This window comes from Corvus moneduloides, chromosome 9 (genome assembly GCF_009650955.1).
Source record: "Corvus moneduloides isolate bCorMon1 chromosome 9, bCorMon1.pri, whole genome shotgun sequence".
In the NCBI taxonomy this organism is placed as follows: Eukaryota; Metazoa; Chordata; class Aves; order Passeriformes; family Corvidae; genus Corvus; species Corvus moneduloides.
In genome coordinates, this window is record NC_045484.1 from 24,526,096 (window position 1) to 24,546,897 (window position 20,802).

A 20,802-nucleotide genomic window follows, 5' to 3' on the forward strand; every position below is an offset into this window, starting at 1 on the left:
TGCTTCTTCCAAAATAAATTGATATTTGTGATGTTATTGCATTCATCTGGGGTTGAATAGTCTGCACTGGGCTATCAGAGAGCTGCCATTTCTACTTACAGGGAGAATTCATTTCATTTCCTGCTAATGGCAGCTTTTGCAGGGCTGAGCTTACATCTGGGACAAGAATCTCTTTTTTTCTCTTCTGAGAACAATTATTTTCCCTTAATTTCTTTCCTGTGGAAGCGTGTGTGCCCTTAGCCTCTTTCCAAACACCATCTTCACCCGGATCTCTTCCTCGGCAGCAGGAATTAGCTTGCCCATTACATCCTTTCTACTTTTTTCTTCCCACCACTGTACATATCTCTTTCACATCCCCTAGCTGCCACTGCTCCTTCCAAACCTCACCCCTCCTGCAACACCCTCCCAGTTAGTAACACTCCTCCCTCCTTTTTCCCCAGGAGCTTTCCTCCCTCCTTGCCTTAGGTCCCAGGATAACTCCCCCCAGCAGCTGGGAGAGGTTCTTACTTCTCCTGGGCTGGTTTTGTTGGCAGCCTTGAACCATTTGCCTGCTACAACAAAGGTGTAATCCTGACCTGCCCTTCACTGACCACTCTAGAGACCTCACAGGCATTTCTCTATTCTTTCAATTAACTGAGCATCTCGTCATGAAAAGCCAGTGAATGATCTGTAATTAATTATTTATATTACATGGGGAAGCCTAGCTAACACAGTGTCAACAGGAACAATGACACTCTGTATGCCAAACTGCAGCCTTGCAGCCCGAGGGTTTTGCCTCCCCTCCCTGCTGCCCCAGCTGGATTTTGGCTATGGGAGATAGCCAGGGTTTGAGTGTTGCCTAAGTTCAAATTTCTCCCAAGGACAGACTTCAGATCTGCACATTTCTGCAAAATCAAGTAGCTGAAGGAAAAAAATCTTGCTACTTGAAATCTCCATTTACTTTTGATTCTTGACAAGCCATTTCAAACAGAAACTGCAGTCAGGCAGGACTTTTTCAGTTTGTTTAGATTTTGGGGGAAGGAGGCAGAAGGGAGAGGAAACCACACATTTCACCAGCATTTTTTATTTTTTAATAGCCTTCAGTGCAGCCGATTACCCAGGAGATCAGCAAATCTTAGTTCTGTCAAAGACAGGGAGGAGAGCAGAAGCTTTCTCATCCTCCACAGCAGTACTAACCCTCCAACACACAAATCTAAACAACCCAGGGGTGCCAACTCAAATGCCTCAGCTGTTAAGACAGAACAAAAAGAAAAGGACAATCTCCAAGGTATAACTGAAAGTAAATGCTAATAATGATGTGTGGCATTAAATGATGACTCATTTTTCACAAGGCCATTTCAGATTGTAGCCATAACCTTGGATCAGACCCGAATGACTGTGAGAGCTGAAGTCTTAGTGGAACCATTAATTATGGATTTCCTGGCTTTTATAGGTTGGAGTCAGACCTTTGATGTTCCTTTAAGATTGTTCTCCTGTGTTCATTTCCTTTGTTTCTGTGTTGGTAGCTTAAGAAAACACCCTAAGATTTCCATGGAAGTGTATGAGATCGCCTAGAAATACGTAGTCCATAAAAGCCCAGCAATTCATGGCTCATAAAGTCCTCTAATCCATGGTCAATAAAGCTTTGGAAAAGAGCTGTATGAACCACAGTCATTTCACAGTTCAATGAGGTTCATACAGGAATCAATAACCTGGTTTAAATTCGCTGGGATTTGTCCTCCACCTGCATATTTCTCTTTGACTTCTCAGGTTGAAAGGCAGCTCCAACAGCTGAATTCTGGAGACCTCGCATGGAAACAATGAGCTTTATGCAGCTTTCCCCCAAAAGCCATAACAAAGACCTAAATCCCTCTACTTGTCCCAAAGGTGAACAATTCAAGTTTCAGGTGACAACTGGTGAGTTAGGGAACTGGAAGAAGAACCGTTTGGAAATATGGAGCCATAGCTGAAGTTAATACTAAATGCAGAGACCTCAGTCCATGTAGAACATGGGGGACTCCAGCTGAAGAGCATGCAAATGCACAATGAATTTTTGGGACAGGCCAGAGCGAGAACTTCCTAGTACAACAATTACCCTTCAAAAATGAGTGCAAAGTCTCACTGTTGAAACATTATTGAGGCAGTGCAAAGAATTCCACATGTTTCTCTCCTGCACAGGTAACACTCCACTGCCCGTATGATCAGCCACCCTGCTTGTTTCCTCCCAAAAATGATCACGATACAAAGTCTGGTCACAGACACACATTTCTGCTCTTTTCTTGCCAATCAGAAGGGAACCAGTTAGAGAGAACTCACTGTTTATTGCTTTGTGCAAGGTCCAGCTTGCAATTAATGCTGATGAAACCCAACTGCCAAAAGCACAATATGCAGCAGCTGCTTTATGAAAGTTGAGACCTCATCCAATTTATAGGGAAACCAGAGCTGGTTGCGAGTCTCTGATTTAGTGAACTTGTATTTTTTTGTGTTTTGTATTTTTTGTTTTGCTTTGTTTCCAGGAAAGCACCAGAAGTTACTCCAGAACTGTAGAAGCACTAAAACCATCTGAAAGCACTAAGGCAGGCTTCCCTTCTTCCAGCCTTTCCTCATTTCTAGGCCTGTGATCTCCCACTAATATCTCCCTGGGATCTTTCAGCAAGGCAGGCAACACACAGCGTCTGGTTCATCACCAGCGTGGTGGGAGCGGAAACTTGTGTTTCCTCATCCCAATCTCCATCCTTATGAAATGGAAATAAAGGGATAAAAGGCTTTGATTCAGATGAAATCTCACAGGAGCACAGAGCAAATAATTTAACTCTAACCTTTGGAAGTACCTTTTAAATACCTTTCCTAGGAACATTTAATGAAACCAGCAAAAGGCACAAAAATCCATAAGAACCACTTTAAGCTCCTAACTGAACATTTCCATTGCCAATATCCAATATCCTTTCTGATATCTGGATAGATAGGATAGGGGTAGAAGGACTGTGCCCAACTGCCAGGCTCCCACCAAATGTACTTAAGCATCTCACTTGTACAACACATGAGGAACTGGCCCAAGGACCCTTGTGAAATGCTGGGACATCATGGGACACTACAAATCAGCAGCCCCAGGCAGAAGGACTGAAAAGTCCCTTGTATCTGAGGCAATCAGCTATACTGGACCAAATGCCACTTAGCTCATGCTTAAACATCCTCTGTGGAGAGGATCCAATCACTGAACACATTTTGAAAAGAAAACACATGAACCCTTCTTACAAGGCTGGCACTGACCTCAGAAATAGCCTTATTACATTAAGATTAATATGCAACACCTTAATAGTGCTCCTTACATCATTCACCCTGAGAAAACAATAAACTACAAAAAATGAGGTAACTGCTCCATTAAAAAGAATGAATAAAAATAACAGCAATAATAATAAAAATCTGCAAACACAAATATGTGAAGCTTTTTTTCTTAGCAAAGGGAGAAACCTCTAAGAGACTTGCAAAGAATTTAGCTGCTATGAAAATGGGAATACGTAATGCTCAAAGACAATCATTATATGTGTAGGTGAACAGCCAGTTCCCAACATATTACTTAATTCCTTTTACTTGTTAGAAGATCTATAAACATTGTGGCTGTTCATCTGCCCATGACTTGGCCTGGATAAAGGCACTAAGAGCTTTAGAGCTGGGAGAATAAATTGCCCAGGAATCCTAAAAGCACACATTGAGAAGCCCTGGTCAAACATGAAGGTTCTTATTCAAACACTAAATGGGAGTTCTTAACCTCAGACCAAGATTGGAACACCCATGGAAAAGTGCCTACCTCCATTCTCTTTACATAGATGATTTAGTTAAGTACTTAATTTTCCTTCAGTTTGCTGTTTTCAGTGCAGTCTGAGATGTTAAAACATTTCAGCCCCAGAACACAGTTAAGGAAGGTTGGAAGTCAGATTTGTCAGAATCTTAAAAACTCCCAGGAATATTCTGCATGGTTGGAAAATGGGCAAGCCTTTGGGCTGAAAACTGATGGTATAGATTGGAAAATAATTATTGGAAGAAAAAGAACAGAGTATTTTCTATTTTTGTTCCTTTCCTGTTTTTTTACTGTGACAAGTCTTTGTTTCTGTGTATTTTAAATATTTTAAGCATCAGCTTATTTTTTCCTCTTTACTTTTAGATCAAACATGCCTATGAGCTTTCCTCCTAGCTCTTCATTAGGTTACAAAAATAACACCCCACTCTCAGTTAGCCTTTGTCCAACCCTCCTTATGGTCTAATCAACAAGAGCTGGGATCTGCAAAGAGCATCTAGTTCGGAGCCAGCAGGAAGAGGACGGGGCCACACCAGTCATGACTCACCTGTCTTCTATCCGAACCCAGAGGTCATTGAACTGCCTCTGGCGATGGTGTTTGTGCTGCTTCTTGTGCCATTTCTTCTGCCTGCCAAACTCCTCCAGCTGGCTGATGCTGTCAGGCAACAAGAGGTGAGGAGACAGGCTGTCTTCTTCATCCATCTGCTGCGGCTTCAGGGAAGGAGATGCCAGTGGGATCTGCTGGACAGAGGGCAGGGCTGTCACTGAGGGTCCCTCCAAGGCTGGGCTTGTCTTTGTCGTCCTTGAACTGCAAAACACAACGTTTAAATATTTGATGAGTAAGGGGGGAATGGTGCCAAAACAAAGGCAAAAGCAGAGGACTGCACTGCTTGGCGGCTGCCCCTGACCGCTGAGGTGCACAAGGCTTCTGCTCTGGGGCAGCAAGTAAAGACAGCAGTGGCATTTCCTAGGAAGCTTTCAAGTAAACACCTAACTGAACACCGGGGAGATGGCAACGGATACACTATTGCTGTTTTCTGGCATTTTAATGACTTCTAGAGGCCTTAGAGTCTGCGGTAGGGGTCAATGTTGCCTCCCCTGCTGGGCTGAAGGTCAAATGACAAAACTGGTAAATGACTCTCTTTGAAGAAAACAGATACCTGAAGAGATGATCTTAGATTAATGAGGTAACACGAGATATCTCATTATCTCTTCCTTCTTCCCCCCCCTCCCCCCCCCACCCAACTTTGGGTATCATCTATAGAAAACAAGTAGTTTTAACTGCAACAAGAATTATGCCTCCTCATCCAGTCAGGACTAGTGACAAAGGAAGCCCAGACTGATGACAGACAGAAGCATGGAAACATGGAAGCTAGGCTGCTGGGCTGGGATATGTGAGACCTGAACTCTCCATCAGGTAATGAAGAAAAAAGGGGTAAATGACCTGCGCAAAGCCTCCTTGAAACAATTCTGCCAGAGCTCTTCACTGCTGTCTGAAATATTACCACCTCTTGTACGTGACTGGAATGATGCAGAAAAAGACCTTTCATTCTCCTCTTCTAGAGTTTCACTGATTTTAGAAGAAAAGTCAATATAAACTCTCTCCTTTGGTATGCAGCCATGTGAACTTATTGTGAGCTAAGATAGCTGAGACAAAAATCTAATAAACCAGGACTGACATAAAATTATTTTCCTCCCCTAACTTCAGTAGAAGTTCATATTCAGCCTTAATTGCAAGAACTTTTCTGTCCCTGGGATGGGCCAATGAGTTGTAGATACAGAAAATGGGAGAGAATTAATAGGCAATATGAAGCTGTGGTCTGCAAAACTATTTCTATTACATGGATGCTATGACTTTTATGACAGAAACAATTAAAGCCACGTGAAAAATTTTGCCTCCTGAGTGAAACCAGTAAGACATTTTAATGAAAAAGTAATAAAAAATCCTAAACTTCATTGGTGACAACGTACAAAATGTGCCGCAAGTGAAACCACATGTTTCATTTATGGAACATTTTGTTCTTTTCCAAAAAAGTCACATCTACTACTAATGGAAGCTTTTTTTCTTTTTGAATTTCTTGAAGTCTGTTACAATACCAGCCACGATGGTCACCTCTGTTTCCACTGCATTGTGTTTCATCCAAAAGCCCTTCCAATACCTACTGATAATTAATTATTGCTACTATGAGACTCACTGGCAAATACTACAGTAACTCTGTCACGTGTAGCCAATGTTTCATGAAGTTCTTTCAGAGATCATACAACAGATAGAGAAAAAGAAGGTTTTTCAAAACTAATTCTAAAATTCTTCATGGTTGGTTTTATTAACAAAACACACAAGAAAAACCCATTTTTCCTTTCTTTTCCCAAGCATTCAGACTCTCAGTGAGTCCTTTCCAAACTCATTCATACTCGCTCCATGCTCTATTTAAATCTCACATAGATCAGCCGGTTCTGAATTTTTTTCTTTCAAAAGACTTTCTTTCAATGTTTCATCTTGAGAGTGCATTTTCCCCAGGGCAGCAATTTCCATTTGAGAGTTCTTGGTGCTCCCCAAAGCCTTTAAGAATTCCTCAGCTGTGGCACAGGCTGAAGCAAAGCCATCTCCAGACTCATGTAAATGGAGAGGCACTCACAGGTTTGCACTGGGGAGGTCTCTCAGGCCACAGTGGAGAGTTTTTAATTTTTATCCAACCATGGAGGTGAATCAGCGAAGTATCTACATCCAAAGGCAGCCATTTAGCAGCTTGGAGGACAACACAGTGTGAACTTGGATAGGAGAGTTTAGGCAGGTAGAAGGACCTGGACCAAGCACCTACAGACACCATGCGGGTCCTGAGATGGCAGCAGCCACCAACGGGTGGCAGGAAGCCACGGGAACTGAGCTGTAGCCGAGATGTGTTTCCATTGCCTTCCGTCTCTGTGCCTCATGTTGCGATCAGCGTAATTCCTGAGATGCTGCAGGCAGGAGCAGCGCCCCATGCGCCAGCTCAAGGCGGGGGCTGCCCTTTGATTCCCTGAGAGGTCTTAGGGATATCTGAACATGTACTTTCCACCTTTTAACACCTACTATTTTCTTACACGTGTTTACCTTGCTCTGAGCTCCCCGTAAACTGGAACCAGTAGAGAAGTGTTTTTATGGCTTGAGATTTTACAAACCACTTAAGACGACTGGCAGCACCCTTCTTATTAAAATTAATGACTTTGGGCATCAAAATCCCAGTGGTGGCTTTGAAAGTTTCTGGCTTAATTGTTTCCACTACCATCACATGAGCCACAGGTTGTAAACTTGATATTTCAGAACATTCTTTGGGAAGAGAATAAATAAACACCGGAGAAACGTTAAAATGCTGTAACATAAAGAGGGTTATAAACTAACCACCACTATGTTAGAGTCGAGTCAGGGGGAATAGCTCCACTGTGGCAACTGCATATTGCGTTTGTTTGATATTTCTTCCATTATTCCTGCATTAATATTTTTAAAATTATTAGTAACTGCTAATAATTGCACCAAGACCTAAGAGGGACTGTTGAAGGCTGTATGCTAATGCATGTTTGCTCCTCTTAAAAACAATAAAGTTAGTTTTAAACTTATTTATTAAATCAGTTATAATAATTATACTATATTATAAAAAAAATAATGAATCCAATAAAGTAAACAATAAATATTACAAAAATACAATTAATTCATTATCAGCCTGGTTCCTTTCAAATATGACCATCATCCTACAGACATTCTACCAGAAGGAAAATCAAAACAGAATATGGATATTTCATCCAAACAGATCATAAGAATATTTAAAGATGTTAATTTAATGTAAGACAGATTTCCTGGGAGATGACCATTTCTCCATGGTCTCCTGGGTACCATGGGGTCACACCACACCGTGGGTTCTGAGTGGCCCCGTGTGTCACAGTGACCCCTGGCTTCCATGAGCCCTCGCAGTGTCACAGTGGGCTCTTGGCTGCAGGAGCTGGGGCCTGGGGGAGAAGCAGCAGGGACAGCACACACACAGTGCCATGGCCACTTCTGTGGCCACGCCTGACCCTGTCCCTGCCACAGCCGCGAGTCCTTAGGTGTGCAGGTGACAGTCACTGCAGGGTGACAGTCCCCTGGGGGACACCCTGGGGCGGGAGGCTGGCAGGGATCCGCTCCCCACACGCTGCAGCTCCCTGTGCCGGGTCACACTGAGCCCCTGTGCCAAGCCAGCCCTCTCTGGGAATCAGCCAGGGCCGGCCATGCCACCCCCAGCTCCCTGCAAGGCTCGGCTCTGGCAGATTCCAGGCCCAAAGCCCAGAGCCAGCCCGTGTGCCCCTCATGTTTCTGTCTAAAGCTGACCCAGAAAGGTCCCATTGAGGGGTGCCCCTTTCCTACAGTCACTGCCAGCTGGGAGTTAGGGTTGGTTTTAGGATTAGGGTTTGGATTAGGCTTAGCGTTAGGCCTAGGCTTAGGCTTTGGGTTAGAGTTAGGGTTAAGGTTGGGTTTAGGGTTAGGGTTTGGTGTTAGGGTTAGGATTATGCTTAGGTTTAGGGTTAGGTTAATGTTTTGGGTGAGGGTTAGGGTTCCCAAAGCAAGATCCTGCAATCTGCAGTTTGATTCCTGAACCATCTTTCTCTGCATTACGTGAAGCTTTATTGTCAAATCCACCTCCTCGTTTCAAGGAGCGTTTCCTCACTCTCGGTCTCTGTGCTCTATGGAAGTACAGCTTCACTGTATGAAACCCTGGGTATATAATGGCCTTTTTTTCCCATTCCTTCCTTACTGCTGATAAAGCTTTTCAAGATACACAGTTATTTTTAAAGGCAGAGAAAATGCAGGGCTAATTTTCAGTTTGTGAGGCCACCGTGCCTTTTCTGAATAAAGAGTGCGAAAGTACCACCCAAATATCTTGGTCCACACAAAGATCTCAGAGATTTTCATGAATAACTTGATACAATTCCAGGCTTAGAGGTTCCACCCATTTTTAAATGTATTATTCCCACACAGGGTGGTCTTGGAGAAACGAAAATTATTTCAGGCCCTTAGGTGGGTTTTTCTCATCTGTGACCTTAATTTCCTTCCCTGGGATGTGCAGTTCTGCAAAACAAGTTCTCTGAAACAACGAAGTCCAAATAAGAAAACTTTGGAGTCTCAGCAAATATCCTACGTGTCTTGGTCCTAAGGTACAGAAAAGAGTGAAAACAGGAAAACATTTATTCCCGCTAGTTCTTGAAAACACTTAATCCACAAACAAAGACCTCTGTGGTTTTCTTTCACTTCTGGTGAAATCTGCCATCCTTTTCTAATTCTTTTCAAGAATTAAAAGAACAAAACAAAACATGTAAGTTATTTGGACTGAGCTGGATGCTCCATTAGGCTGTCTCAGCATTTCTCTCTCTGCCTTGTGGTCTGCAGTGTCACTCTGTGCTGGCACTGACCATTGAAAATTGACTCATCGCTGGGATTTGTTAGGGCTATTGAGTAGATCTGGTCAGAAAAATTACATTAACACCATGATGCCCTGCAGTACATTATTTTCATAATTCCCAGGCTTAAAACTGCACAGTCAGGCAGGGCAGAGCCCAGTAATGTCTCTGGCCCTGACCTACCAGAGTAACACCAGCAACATTTGGATGAGTCCCATCAAGCCTCCCCTGGGCTTCCACAGGTCCAGGGAGGGACTTGCCCTTGCTTTATGCCTTTGCTGATGATACACATCTTCCAGACACTAAATCATCAATCTATTTTTTTTCAGCAATCTTGTGGTAACATCTCTGTTCCCTCAGATATGCGCAGAATCTTCTGAAATCCCAGCCTGCCAATTTGTTATGTGCATCCTGACTTTGAAGCACGAGCGATGGAAAAGTTTTGCTCAGGAGACTGCCCTGCTTTGCACGGGCTTCCAAGCACAGCAACATTGCTGAGGTTTTCTTGCTTCAGTTCTCAGAACTGTCAGGCAAGGGGAGATTTTGTTTCATCGAGAGAGAAGCTGTGGTGATAGCAAGGAATGTGTGATGTGGCAGCTTCTTCCTTATGCCACCGTTCCTGGGATGCAGCCGGATGATGGCCAGACAGCGAGTTTGAAGCGTTTTATTGTAGATGGATTCTCATAAATTCCAGTTGGGGTGTCTTTGTCAAGGCAGGAATTTGTCAGCCCCTCACACGCACCCTTGCTGCTCTCGCCACAGGCCACGGAGACATCTGCTCCTGGCTTTGCTTTCCCTACACATCTCTCCCAGAGCATCATGCACACCCACAAGATGGGCACCACACTGTCCTGTCCCACAAGGGGTTTTGCTTTTTCTCCCTCTTCCATGCTAGGATGAAGCTCAGATTTTCAAAACTCTTGGGAGAGAGGCAAACAAAAGAACAGAAAAGCAAGCAGAAATCCTAACCCACCCCAGAACAGCTCACAGGGCCTCTTTCTAGTCATGGGAACAGTAGATTGAGAGCACAGACTCACATAACCAGGTGACACCATGGACATAACCTCCTTCAAGATGAAAAGCATAAATATATTTTACTGCAAAACAGTCACTCCAAAGCAGAGATCAGAGTTAGATTCTCTCCATACTTAAACTTTATCTGAGCTGCTTCAGGCTAAGTGCTTTAAATTACTAAAGATGAATTTGGGCTCAAGAGACAGCAAAAGAGAAATCCCCGATTACTCCTGTGAAATCCCTGATTATTCACTCACCTGATCAGCTTAATTATAATGAGGTTATTTCATTTAGGATGTAGTTGCCTTAGGCCTGTATACTAAAGTTAAAACTTCTTAACAGAATTTGGAAACAAAGTTGTTTCTTCATTTTTTTGCACCATAGTCAACTACATCTCATGAGCACTTAAATTAGGTTAAGTAGTTAAATTAGATTACAGTCCACCCCAAACTTGGATGGTATCTCTGAATCCATGTCAGGCTATTTCTCTGGGAAGAATCACTGTTGCTCAAGAACTGTAACCTTAGCTTGAAAGCTAATTTAGTCCTCAGTATACACACATATACACGTACAACTCTGTGAATAAATGAAATCAAAAGTTTGTGATGTGAAGATATTCACATGGATTGTAAGATTTTCCTTCCCACTTTGAGAAACTATAAAGCAAGAGGGACAAGTAAAACTTTCATTATCTATTCTGTTTCATTAGAACTGGAGCTGGTCTAAGGCACAGGAGAAGAAATGCAAGCTTTCTGCACTTGAGAGGCTGAATTTGCTGAAAAAGAAAGGGCAGCTGTAACATTTGTAACATGTCATTTCCACGTTTTCATGTGAATACTTTCAGAAAACTCAAAATGTTTCATTTCAGCATTTTCTGAACAAAGCTTCAAATTTTTTTTAGTCTTCTGTTTTCAAAGACTTACATGCTACAAAGTGCCCTTTTTTGTTCAGAAATTGATCTCAATTAAAAAGAAAAACCCAACTAATATATAAAAATGACAAAATCCAACAAAACCCAATCCCTGCCTTCAAAAGCATCCTCAAAATGTTCCATTTCAAATTGCTCTGAACTCATTTTCCCTTCTCAATTTTTTGGTTCAGTTTTTGAACTGAATAATCCTTTGTTTATGCATCTTTCATGAAAATTCTGTGAGCTGCACACTCCAGCCCCAGAGGATGGGCTGTGCCCCTTGAGGAAGGATGGGTTGACCCTCCAGTCTTGTTTCCATTTTCCACATTAACAGCAAATAAGAGCCTTCTCTGCTCATAGTACACAAGCCACACCTTGTGCTCTGTTCCCTAAATCTCCACTGTCTTATTACCACCATACCAATTTAGTGCTAAGCTGTTTCTGCCTGGGTAGTTTGGCTTAAGCAAAATATTCATAACACAGCTGCCTTTCATGCCTTGCTGTCTTATGGAAGTGGTACTTAAAGCTCCTTGGACCAAATCCCTGTCCATAGGTCAGGATAGGCTTTTTTCCTGCTCAGGCATCCTGGTTCAACATGGGAGCAGAGAGAGATGCAGCTGTCCTGGGACACCTGGAAGTCTCCTTCATGCAGGAGAGAGAGGCCTTCACATTCAAATCCCAACTCTGTATGTCCATGCAGCACCCAAAGGCTTGGCACATAAAGGTAACTAAAATGTTTTAGTGTCTTATAATAAAACTTTTGAGTACTGAGTTTGCAATGAATTTTAAGAAGGTGACTGACAAAAAACTCCTCAAACTGGCTGCTTGATTTGATTCCACAGTAGAATTACAGCTAATACACAATTGTTTGTATCTTGCTCATTTACAATCCAAATTGAGTTCTGCTCTCAGGTTGTCTCCACTGGGAATTAGTTTCCCTTCTTTGAAGGATCCTCCAGAGAGAAGATATATCTGCAGGAGTCCATATTCTTTATCACATTTTAAACTAAAAACTCTCTACAGAGACATAACTGAGCAAGGTGCCAAATACTCAGCTTGAGAGACTACAACATTTCCACTGACTTCAGTCTCAAACTAAGGGCAGATTATTCTCTGTTTGCCTGGTGCTGTTCCTGCACTTCCCTCTGCTGCTCTGGAAGTTGGGTCCTGGCAGAAATGAGGTACTGGGTAGATCACAGATCTGTACAAGCACAGCAACTTGTGTTCCTGAAGTACCTTGTTCAGTTGCGGCTCTTGCAATTGCAAGACACAGATAACATGGGCTCCTAAGTAGCTGCTATCACCAAAAGGAGAGAGACACAGACCACTTAAACCCGGCAGCAGGCACAAGTGTGGAACCAAAGAGCCATAAGAAGACCATGTCTGCAAGAGACTCCAGATCTCTGTGACACTAAATCCACTTTTCTTCTCTGTAGCCACCACTGTAAAACATCTGATCTGCTCAGCCATTGGTGGCTGCTGAGCTAAAAAAAGGAACACAGAGATACTCTGACTTTCTCCAAAACATTGTTAGAGCCCATTGGCCTTGCCCATATCACAGTGCCTGAGTGTTTCCAAGAAAAGAACAGGACAGTTGTCAGAACCCCTATTCAGGCAACACTTCAGCCTGTCCGTGGGCATTTTCGCTACACAGTAATGGACAGAGCCCTCGAAATGTGATGAAGGCAGAAGAGTTCTCCCTCCAAACCCCACTTGCTTTAATGTCTAATGCTGTTCTGTCAACTCTAATGCTAATGGACTTCACATAATGTCTCTCTATGTATCAGCCTGTTTTCACCCAGCTTCCCTCTCTTGTATCAAGTCATGCTGATGAACCTGCTTGTAATCAGTACTCATTTCTGTCTGACAAAGCCATCCTACACTAAAATTCTTCATGAACAAAGCATGCACATTGCTGCTGAAACCTAAAAGGAAGAAAACAAGGTTTTATATTCTCTTTTTTGGTTGCTAATTGAAACTTATGAGATCAGACCTTGAATATCCAGGAGCTGTCTGAGGCCATAGGGGAGACTGATTTTTAATGAACTCAGGCAAATCTCATTGTCTAGTTTTAAAAAACAGGCTCCAGGTCTTTCCTCCTTAAAATAGGAAAACTTGCACTGACCCCAGAAAATATCTCTCCTTCACTGAAATATCTATGATTATTATTTGTATTGGTACATTTAAGAATCCCAGACTTAAATTATGCAATCATTGAAGAGCTCCATCTCAGCAAGCTGACAGGTGAAGGCTGTGAGACAATGACAGACAGTACAAAGGTGACAGCCTCTGCAGCCTCCCTCCCTAACTCTGCACAGGAGCTCTAGGGGCTCACCTGCCTCCATTGTATCTGCAGATCTGTTTGTTTGTTTGCCTTGAAGTGCTTTATCTGCCAGTTGTCCGAGAGGGTATCACAGCTGAGTACTTGTAACACTGCCTAGCTATGGAAAAACATGGAATATCACAAGTGTAGCAGACGTCAGAGACTCATCAGAGCTATGCCTGGCATCTGGCACAGGTTCCAGCAGTCACATTAGCTTCTTATCACTACACAAAGCTGGAACACTGAGAGTGACCAAACCAGGACTTCTCATGAGGCAGTGCTGTAATACAGCTCAAACTGCAGGAAAGTCAATGCTGTTGAAATGCTGCCCATGTGAGATGTTTTAATTAAAACTGCAGGACGACTCATCTGACTCTCTCTCTACAATGAGACTGAGTGCTTGGGGCTGCCCCACCAGCCTGTTAATTCTGAACAGAAGGGGAGGCTACTCTGTCCCTCTGTCTCCTTCCTTTTTTAGTAAGAATTCATCTGACAGCCAGTCGGAACGGAATTATCCCAAGTAGCACACAGATCAAACAAGAGTGTATGTCCTTATTTACATGAAAATAAGCATGATGGAGTCAGGCTTTATGAGGAAAGGTTTGGCCCTTTTCTATACACCACAGACCAATAATTAGGGAACCCATAGGACTCCTAGACCTCATCAGATCTGTTGCTCACAGACTGAGCAGGGCTTCTTGGAAAGGAAGGACAGGTAAAGAGGGGGGCAAGTGGGACAGTGCACTCCAGTAGTGAAAGAAGAAGAAGAAAACAAAATCAATTTCCAGCTCCATCACCTCATTTAAACTACTTCTGGTTGCCTGTGGATTTCATTTGCTGCCTTTCAGTGACACGAGTGGGAATTGCTGACCATTCAGCAATGACTGCAATCAGTATGAATGCTTAGATACACAGAAATTGCCTTAAATTCATGGCTGCAATTGTAAAACAAACAAATGAAACCCTTGTTACCTCTGCTTTCCAGTCAATGTCCTTTCTCCTTGAGGAGAATGTGTCTAAAATTGTCTCAGCGATTTAAAACCTCAGTGCCTGCTAAATGTCAATGGAAGCTGCAATTCCCACCTAAAACCTAATCTACATACAAATTTGATACAAGTGCAAAATTCTCATTTAACATTAGCAAGAAACCCTCTAGCCTCTAGGGAAGAAAGATGATTCCTCTGTCACAAACTCAAAGCAACATTTGCTTTGACAAAATGGTGGCAAAAAATGAATCTGTATCTACTGCATCCACTGACTGTGGGTCAACAAGTGGAACCACACGCTGCTCTCTTGGGAAGAGGTCTTCTGCCTGGGAGGCACCATGGAGGAAGGATGGAGGCACCCAGCAAAACCAAACTGGAGTCAGAGATGAGGACACAATGAGGTATTTCAGACCTGCACCTGCCAGGACAAGAGAAGCAGAGGGAGAGCCACCCACTGACCTGGACCAAACTACCACCAGTATTACCCCAGTGTTACACAGCTTTGGTTCTTAGCATTGCCGATTTCAAAAATCAGCTTTTTCTCTCCGAAGTTCATGGAGGGACTTCTGGATCTTCCCTATGATGGAATATGATGCCTTGACTCTGTGGGTGATAGGAATAATTCCTTAAAATTACTTAAAATGCCACAAATGCAGGCAGTGTTACAAACCCACTACAGCAACAGAGATTTACTGCTCTCTTTGTAGAATCACAGAATTGTTTACATTGGAAAAGACCTTTAAGATCACTGAGTCCAACTGTTAACCCAGCACAGCCATGTTCACCACTAAACCATACCCCTAAATGCCACATCCACACACCCTTTAAATCCCTTCAGGGATGGTGACTCCACCACTTCCCTGGGTAGCCTGTTCCGATGCGTGGCAACCCTTTCTGTGAAGAAATTTTTCCTAATATCCAGTCTAAACCTCCCTGGCACAACTTGAGGCCATTTCTTGTTCTCTTACTGCTTGTTATTTGGGATAAGAGACCAACTCCCACCTCACTACAACTCCCTTTCAAGTAGCTGTAGAAAGTGATAAGGTCCCCCCTGAGCCTTCTGTTCTCCAGGCTAAACAACTCCAGTGAGTTTATTTCTAGCAATGTTTTCTTTCCCTTTCAGAAATCAGGAGGAGACAATACCACAAAAGTATTTGAGATCCATGTGAACCTTTTTATCCACTGTGGATTGGGATTTACATTCCAGGGGTATAATGAACCCAGAGACGCAAAGATGTGGGCGCACGATCTTATTAAACCCTTCAAGATGATCCCAGTCTCATTCAATAACAGAGCCTTTCCTCAACGACTCTGGCATGGATGCAAACTGTAGCCTTTAGCAGAGCTCAATGCCAACAGAAACCAGCAACTCTGCCGAGGCTTTATCGCTTTTCTTCAGTGGAGGGGGAAGTGTTTATCTGGGAAGGGTTTCACATCACGAACAATAGGAAACTGTTCAGCTTTCCACAAATAGGCTGGTGTGCAACTTCCAAGCACTCTCCAAGGAAAACTTCAGAACACTGGCCACATCTTTCCAACAGGGATTTCATGTAAAGTAGGTAACGCCCCACATCCTTCATCCTGATTTATTCCTGCTTCATCCTCGTTTCAAAGTGCTGTGCTCACTTCAAACACAACACGGGGCTCATCTCTGGACGTGCACTTTGATCACTGGGGACTCCAGATTGGTATAGGCCCTTCAAACATAAATGTTGGGGTCCCTCCCTTGCCATGTAGCCCTGGGAGAGGGGCCCTGAGGGCACAGACACGGGGCTTCCCTGCCCCTGCTCAGCCTCGTTCCCATTGGTTGGTTTGTGTTCCCTGCGCGGGCAGAAGGACCCTTGGTCCCGTGACTGGAACAGTTCCTCCGCTGAGCCCCGGCCATGCGGCTGGAGAAATAAACATCTCTGAAACAGCTAGCAAGAATCTGTCTGTCCATATATATTTCCTTTCCACAGGACTCCTGGTTTGATATATGCGTGTTGCAGGATCCCCACTGCAACACATAAACAGGGATGTGCTGTCCTGACAGAAGAATTTCTGAGACTGCCTTTAGTTTTGCAAGAGTAATTTGGAAATGTGAAGCTGGGGCCATATGACAGGAGATACAAATCTAGTTGCCAGACAGGGCACTGGGTACCAAAGCACTTGGATCCTGTCTGAGACTTTGCTGCTGAAGTGCTACAGGTTAGCAGGAAAATCTTACTACTCCTGACTTGGAAATCAATGGAGAAAGACTTCAGAGTGCTCTTTCTCACAAATGACAGCACCAAATTAGGTCTCTTCCTCTGCAAGCTGCCACCAGCAGAGAGTGGCACTATGGAATTGTGAACTGCTCTGATGTCCCATACAGCAGTGGGAAGGGAAAATATCCCAAATTTAGTTCTTTTTTCAGCTCTGGCTCCCTGTAGGACCAAGTGTTTTCTTGCTTAAGTGACAAAAGTTATGAACATGGTGAGTATAAATTTACACTTAATTCTTGATGCTAATGAAAAATTCTGTACTGTGGTGGGGCTACATGAGGCAGACAGATGGGCATAGCCAGGTCCACAGTGGCCATGAGGGGGTGAATCCTTCAGGTGCTTCTCCTGACCAACAGGAGCCTCTGACAGTGGCAGAAGATCCAGTTTCCAAAAGCAGAACAACTGTGTTCCATGCAGCTGCCTGCCTAAGCAAGAGGTCAATGGGGAGGCCCAAACAGAGAGTTAAGTTTCTGCCAGACACTCCCTGTGCCCCAAACTTTCTAAATTTGCACCTATGAATCCCAAAATTGGATTACTGTACTGGTGTTTTTAGCATTAAGGATCGCAAGAAATTGTCTTCATTCAGGAAGTTCTTCCATCATATCACTTGACAGCCACTGTACCTACATCCATCCACAGCATCTGGTCCATTTTTCCTCCCTCCTGTTTCTGTTCACAGGTCCATTTTTCATTCTTCCTGGAATGCAGAGCATTTGGAGTGTAGGTGGAAAACCAAAATCTGTCAACACCCACTAATAGAAATTTGTTTTATTAATTAGCTTTGTGGGAAGGAAAAAGAAAAAAAAAAAGAGCTGATCTTCTGCTCTGAAATCATGAATCACTGTGGATGAGAAAACATGTCCTCTGAGGCACCTGAGGCCACTTCAGAGAGAATGAGTGACTGAGCTGCTTCCTTGGAAAGTCCTGAGTCATCAAACACAGCAGTTTAATCCCCAGGAAATGGGAAACACATTGGCATGATGCTCACTTGCATGGAGCATGAGGTCCAGAGAAGGGTGAAACTCCAAAGATTCTGGAGATCAGTTTAGCTTGCGGAAGGATTTTAAAACCTAAATGCTTCTCTGAAGTATATCTGATCTGGATCTGGGTACAGTATTTCCAACACATGATTTCCTGGATGAATTAAACTCTTTACAAACTTTACAGATTGCATATGAATTTACTTTGACTTCTCATAAAAATGATTCAGTGATCATGACACAAAAATGCATTCTGGCTTCTAAGGTATTTACTGTGACAAGTGCTTCATAAATTCACCATCCTTAATTTACTGTTATAAGAACTTACTCCTTTTGGCATTCCTGCTCCTTCTACTAGCACGTAACAAGGAGGAGGGGCTGATATACATGGATCTCAGCCTGACTCTTTACCATGTTCTCCTAAAGGGACGCCCACACTGTCATTTCAGACCCAAAGCTGGGTCATGGACAGCATGAAGTCACCTGGCTTGGCTGAGATACCATGAGTCGTTAAAAGTGAGACTATTTTGCATCAAAATGGGCAAGAAATGACATAAAATCACACACCATATGTACATTAGAGTGACTTTCTACTTGTGGGGGCAATTTTAAAAGGTTTCAGTAAGTTTCACAGCTTGCCACAACAAGATCCACCCACATGGAGTCATTTGGCCATGCCACCAGTCACACAATAGTGTTCTGGAGGGCTTCTAACCCATTTAAACTCCAAAGAATGTCCTTATGAACACCTGATCACTCATGAAAGATGAAACACATGCTTCTCAGCAAACTCCTCTGTAGAACACTGTATCCTTGACTGTATTTTCCCTAAGGGACTGTTGTTGAAGGAACTTTTAAGGGAAATTGTCAGTGAGAGAAGTCATTGACTTCCTTTCTCTCTGTTCCTTTTTTAGGAACTTGTGCACTGTAAAGAGCTCTCTGCAAGCTAAATGAATAGCAATTACACTCATGCTGAGTGAATCAGCTCTATCGATTGCAGCACAGCCCACAGATCTCTCGCTGAAGGAAAAGAAGTCAGCTCTGGATGTGGAAAAGCTATCTGTCCTAATGTGTGAGGCCTCTTTGCCTGACAACGTGATACTGAAGGTAAGGGAAGTCGGCACTGCAAAGACAGAGTGACAGCAAACAGACCACAAACTTCCTTAGATAAACGACATCTTTCCAAGCACACAATACCACTTGATACCTTTGTGCCCCTTGAGCTGTTACAAAGTGCAGCTGCACTTCAGCCCAGATTGATATCGCCTGGGGTGGAGGCCATCAATCCACAGGACAAGAGCAGGCTCAATACACAAACAAAGTCACACAACCTGTGTTTCAATGGAAGGCTGGGGAGGGGATGGTGCAGTTTTTCCAAAGGCTTAAATGAGCCTAGTGACACATCTCACAAAATGATTACACATCTAAAACTTGATTAGCCACCTAAAACCAGCCAGACACCTCCTGCAAGCAAGCCTGGCCAGTTGTCCAAGACACCCATGAGCACTACTCTGGAAAAGCCAGTCTTTTTACTTTGACTAAGGAAGGCATCTTCTCAACTGTGTGAACATACTCTGAGTTTTCCACCAATTCCCTCATGGCTCCTCATAACCAAAGATGGGAGAGGATCAGCAACCATCTCATATTAATGATGACCTCTAAAAGCTACTGGCACTGATGGAAGCCAACAATTTCAGCGCAAGTTGGATCAGCTTTATCTCTAATAACTATAAACCAAAATTTTCATCTCATGCTTATGACCTGAGGTGAAAAGATCTGCGTTAAGAGTTGGCTGGAAGCAGAAAGAGGATGAAAAATCAGCTTCTCCTGTGGAAACAATAACCCTGAAATTTGGCTAGGAAATAAGGTAAGAACTAGCTCTGAACTTTTGAAGTCTCCAAGGCTCTGTAAGTTTACTATTAGAGAGTTTATGGAGTATAAGATACAGATCTCCTAAAACTGATAGGCTGCAGATCAGCAAAAAACCCTAGAAACCTTAGCACTGGCTTCAGGACAGCTCAGCGAGCAAGCTGCCCTTGAGCAGAAAGAAGCAAGCCCAGGTTTCCCCAGTGGCCCCGTTCCCAAGGAACAGAATTATATGGAATATGGAACAATTTCTTCAAAAAAACCCAAAAATGTTGCCAAGGATAAAATCTGATTATAGAGCAAAGTGAATGTCCCACTGGGAGAACTAGTCAAGCATTAAATTCCTGAGAAGTTCTGCTCTGTACTCCTTCTCCAACACCATGAATTATCTTGTTCTTTCCTAGATTTTTCTGTAGCACATCACTAAATTCCATTCTCTCAGAAGGCGTTCAGTGTCTAAAGGTGGCCTAAAGAACACGAAGATACACTATCCCTAAGTAATGTGTTGCTCAGGAAGTGACAGGATAATTAAATTTCTGAGACTGAGAATTCGTAAGTTGACTTTGCTTCTCTACCACGTTTTGGAGAGCTTCTTCCACGTTTTTCCCCCTAAGAGTTACTTTGCTTGGCTCAGGCTTTGTGGCTGTAAGGTAGACACAGAGACAATTAAATTGCAAAAGAGGATATTTTAAAGGCACTCGGGAACATGAAAATGTAATGTGCATGTTTTCATGGCTAAGTATTTTAAGCATTGAGTAGTCATATTCTCCAATGTTAGATGAGGCAATAAATTTGCCAATGCATGCAGATGAACCCCATTTAATCCCTATGCACCTCTTACTGTAAATTATGCTGTCAGAGAACCCCCCTAAAAAATGGATTTGCTTTTCTTCTCAGGGAAGAGAGCTAGTGATGGGAGGATGATCCTCAGGCTCAGATCAAGTGAAAAGAGCCAAAGGCTTACAAGAGGTTTAAGAAGAACTGCAGCATCCCAATGGGGAGATTATTCCACCCACATAAAAAAAGTGTGCATTTTTCCCTGTCTCAGAAGAGATGGGATCCAGAATGTACCTTTCTCGGTTCTTTTTTCCTCAATTAATTCAGTTGTTTCCAATTAAAGTGTCACAGCTCTTGTAATTTTTTTCCCACTTGTGTCTTTTCTAAATGAACTTTTCTTTATTTCACAACAACTTTAACATTTTCCCTAACACATCCCAAAAATTAGCAGCTATGCAGAGCTATGCAGAGCTGAAGCAGTGTACACATCCTAAAGTTGACAGCTACTGGGAGATTCCTGAG

General features: G+C 43.1%; 1 protein-coding gene across 1 annotated transcript in view; it reads right to left on the reverse strand.

Annotated features, from left to right (window-relative positions):
* Nucleotides 1-20,802, reverse strand: part of TRABD2B (TraB domain containing 2B) — a 267,512-nt gene that overhangs the window by 18,450 nt on the left and 228,260 nt on the right. Inside the window, exon 6 of the mRNA XM_032118096.1 lies at nt 4,323-4,583. Within this exon, the coding sequence (XP_031973987.1) occupies nt 4,323-4,583 (261 nt within the window). The remainder of the gene's footprint in view (nt 1-4,322; nt 4,584-20,802) is intronic.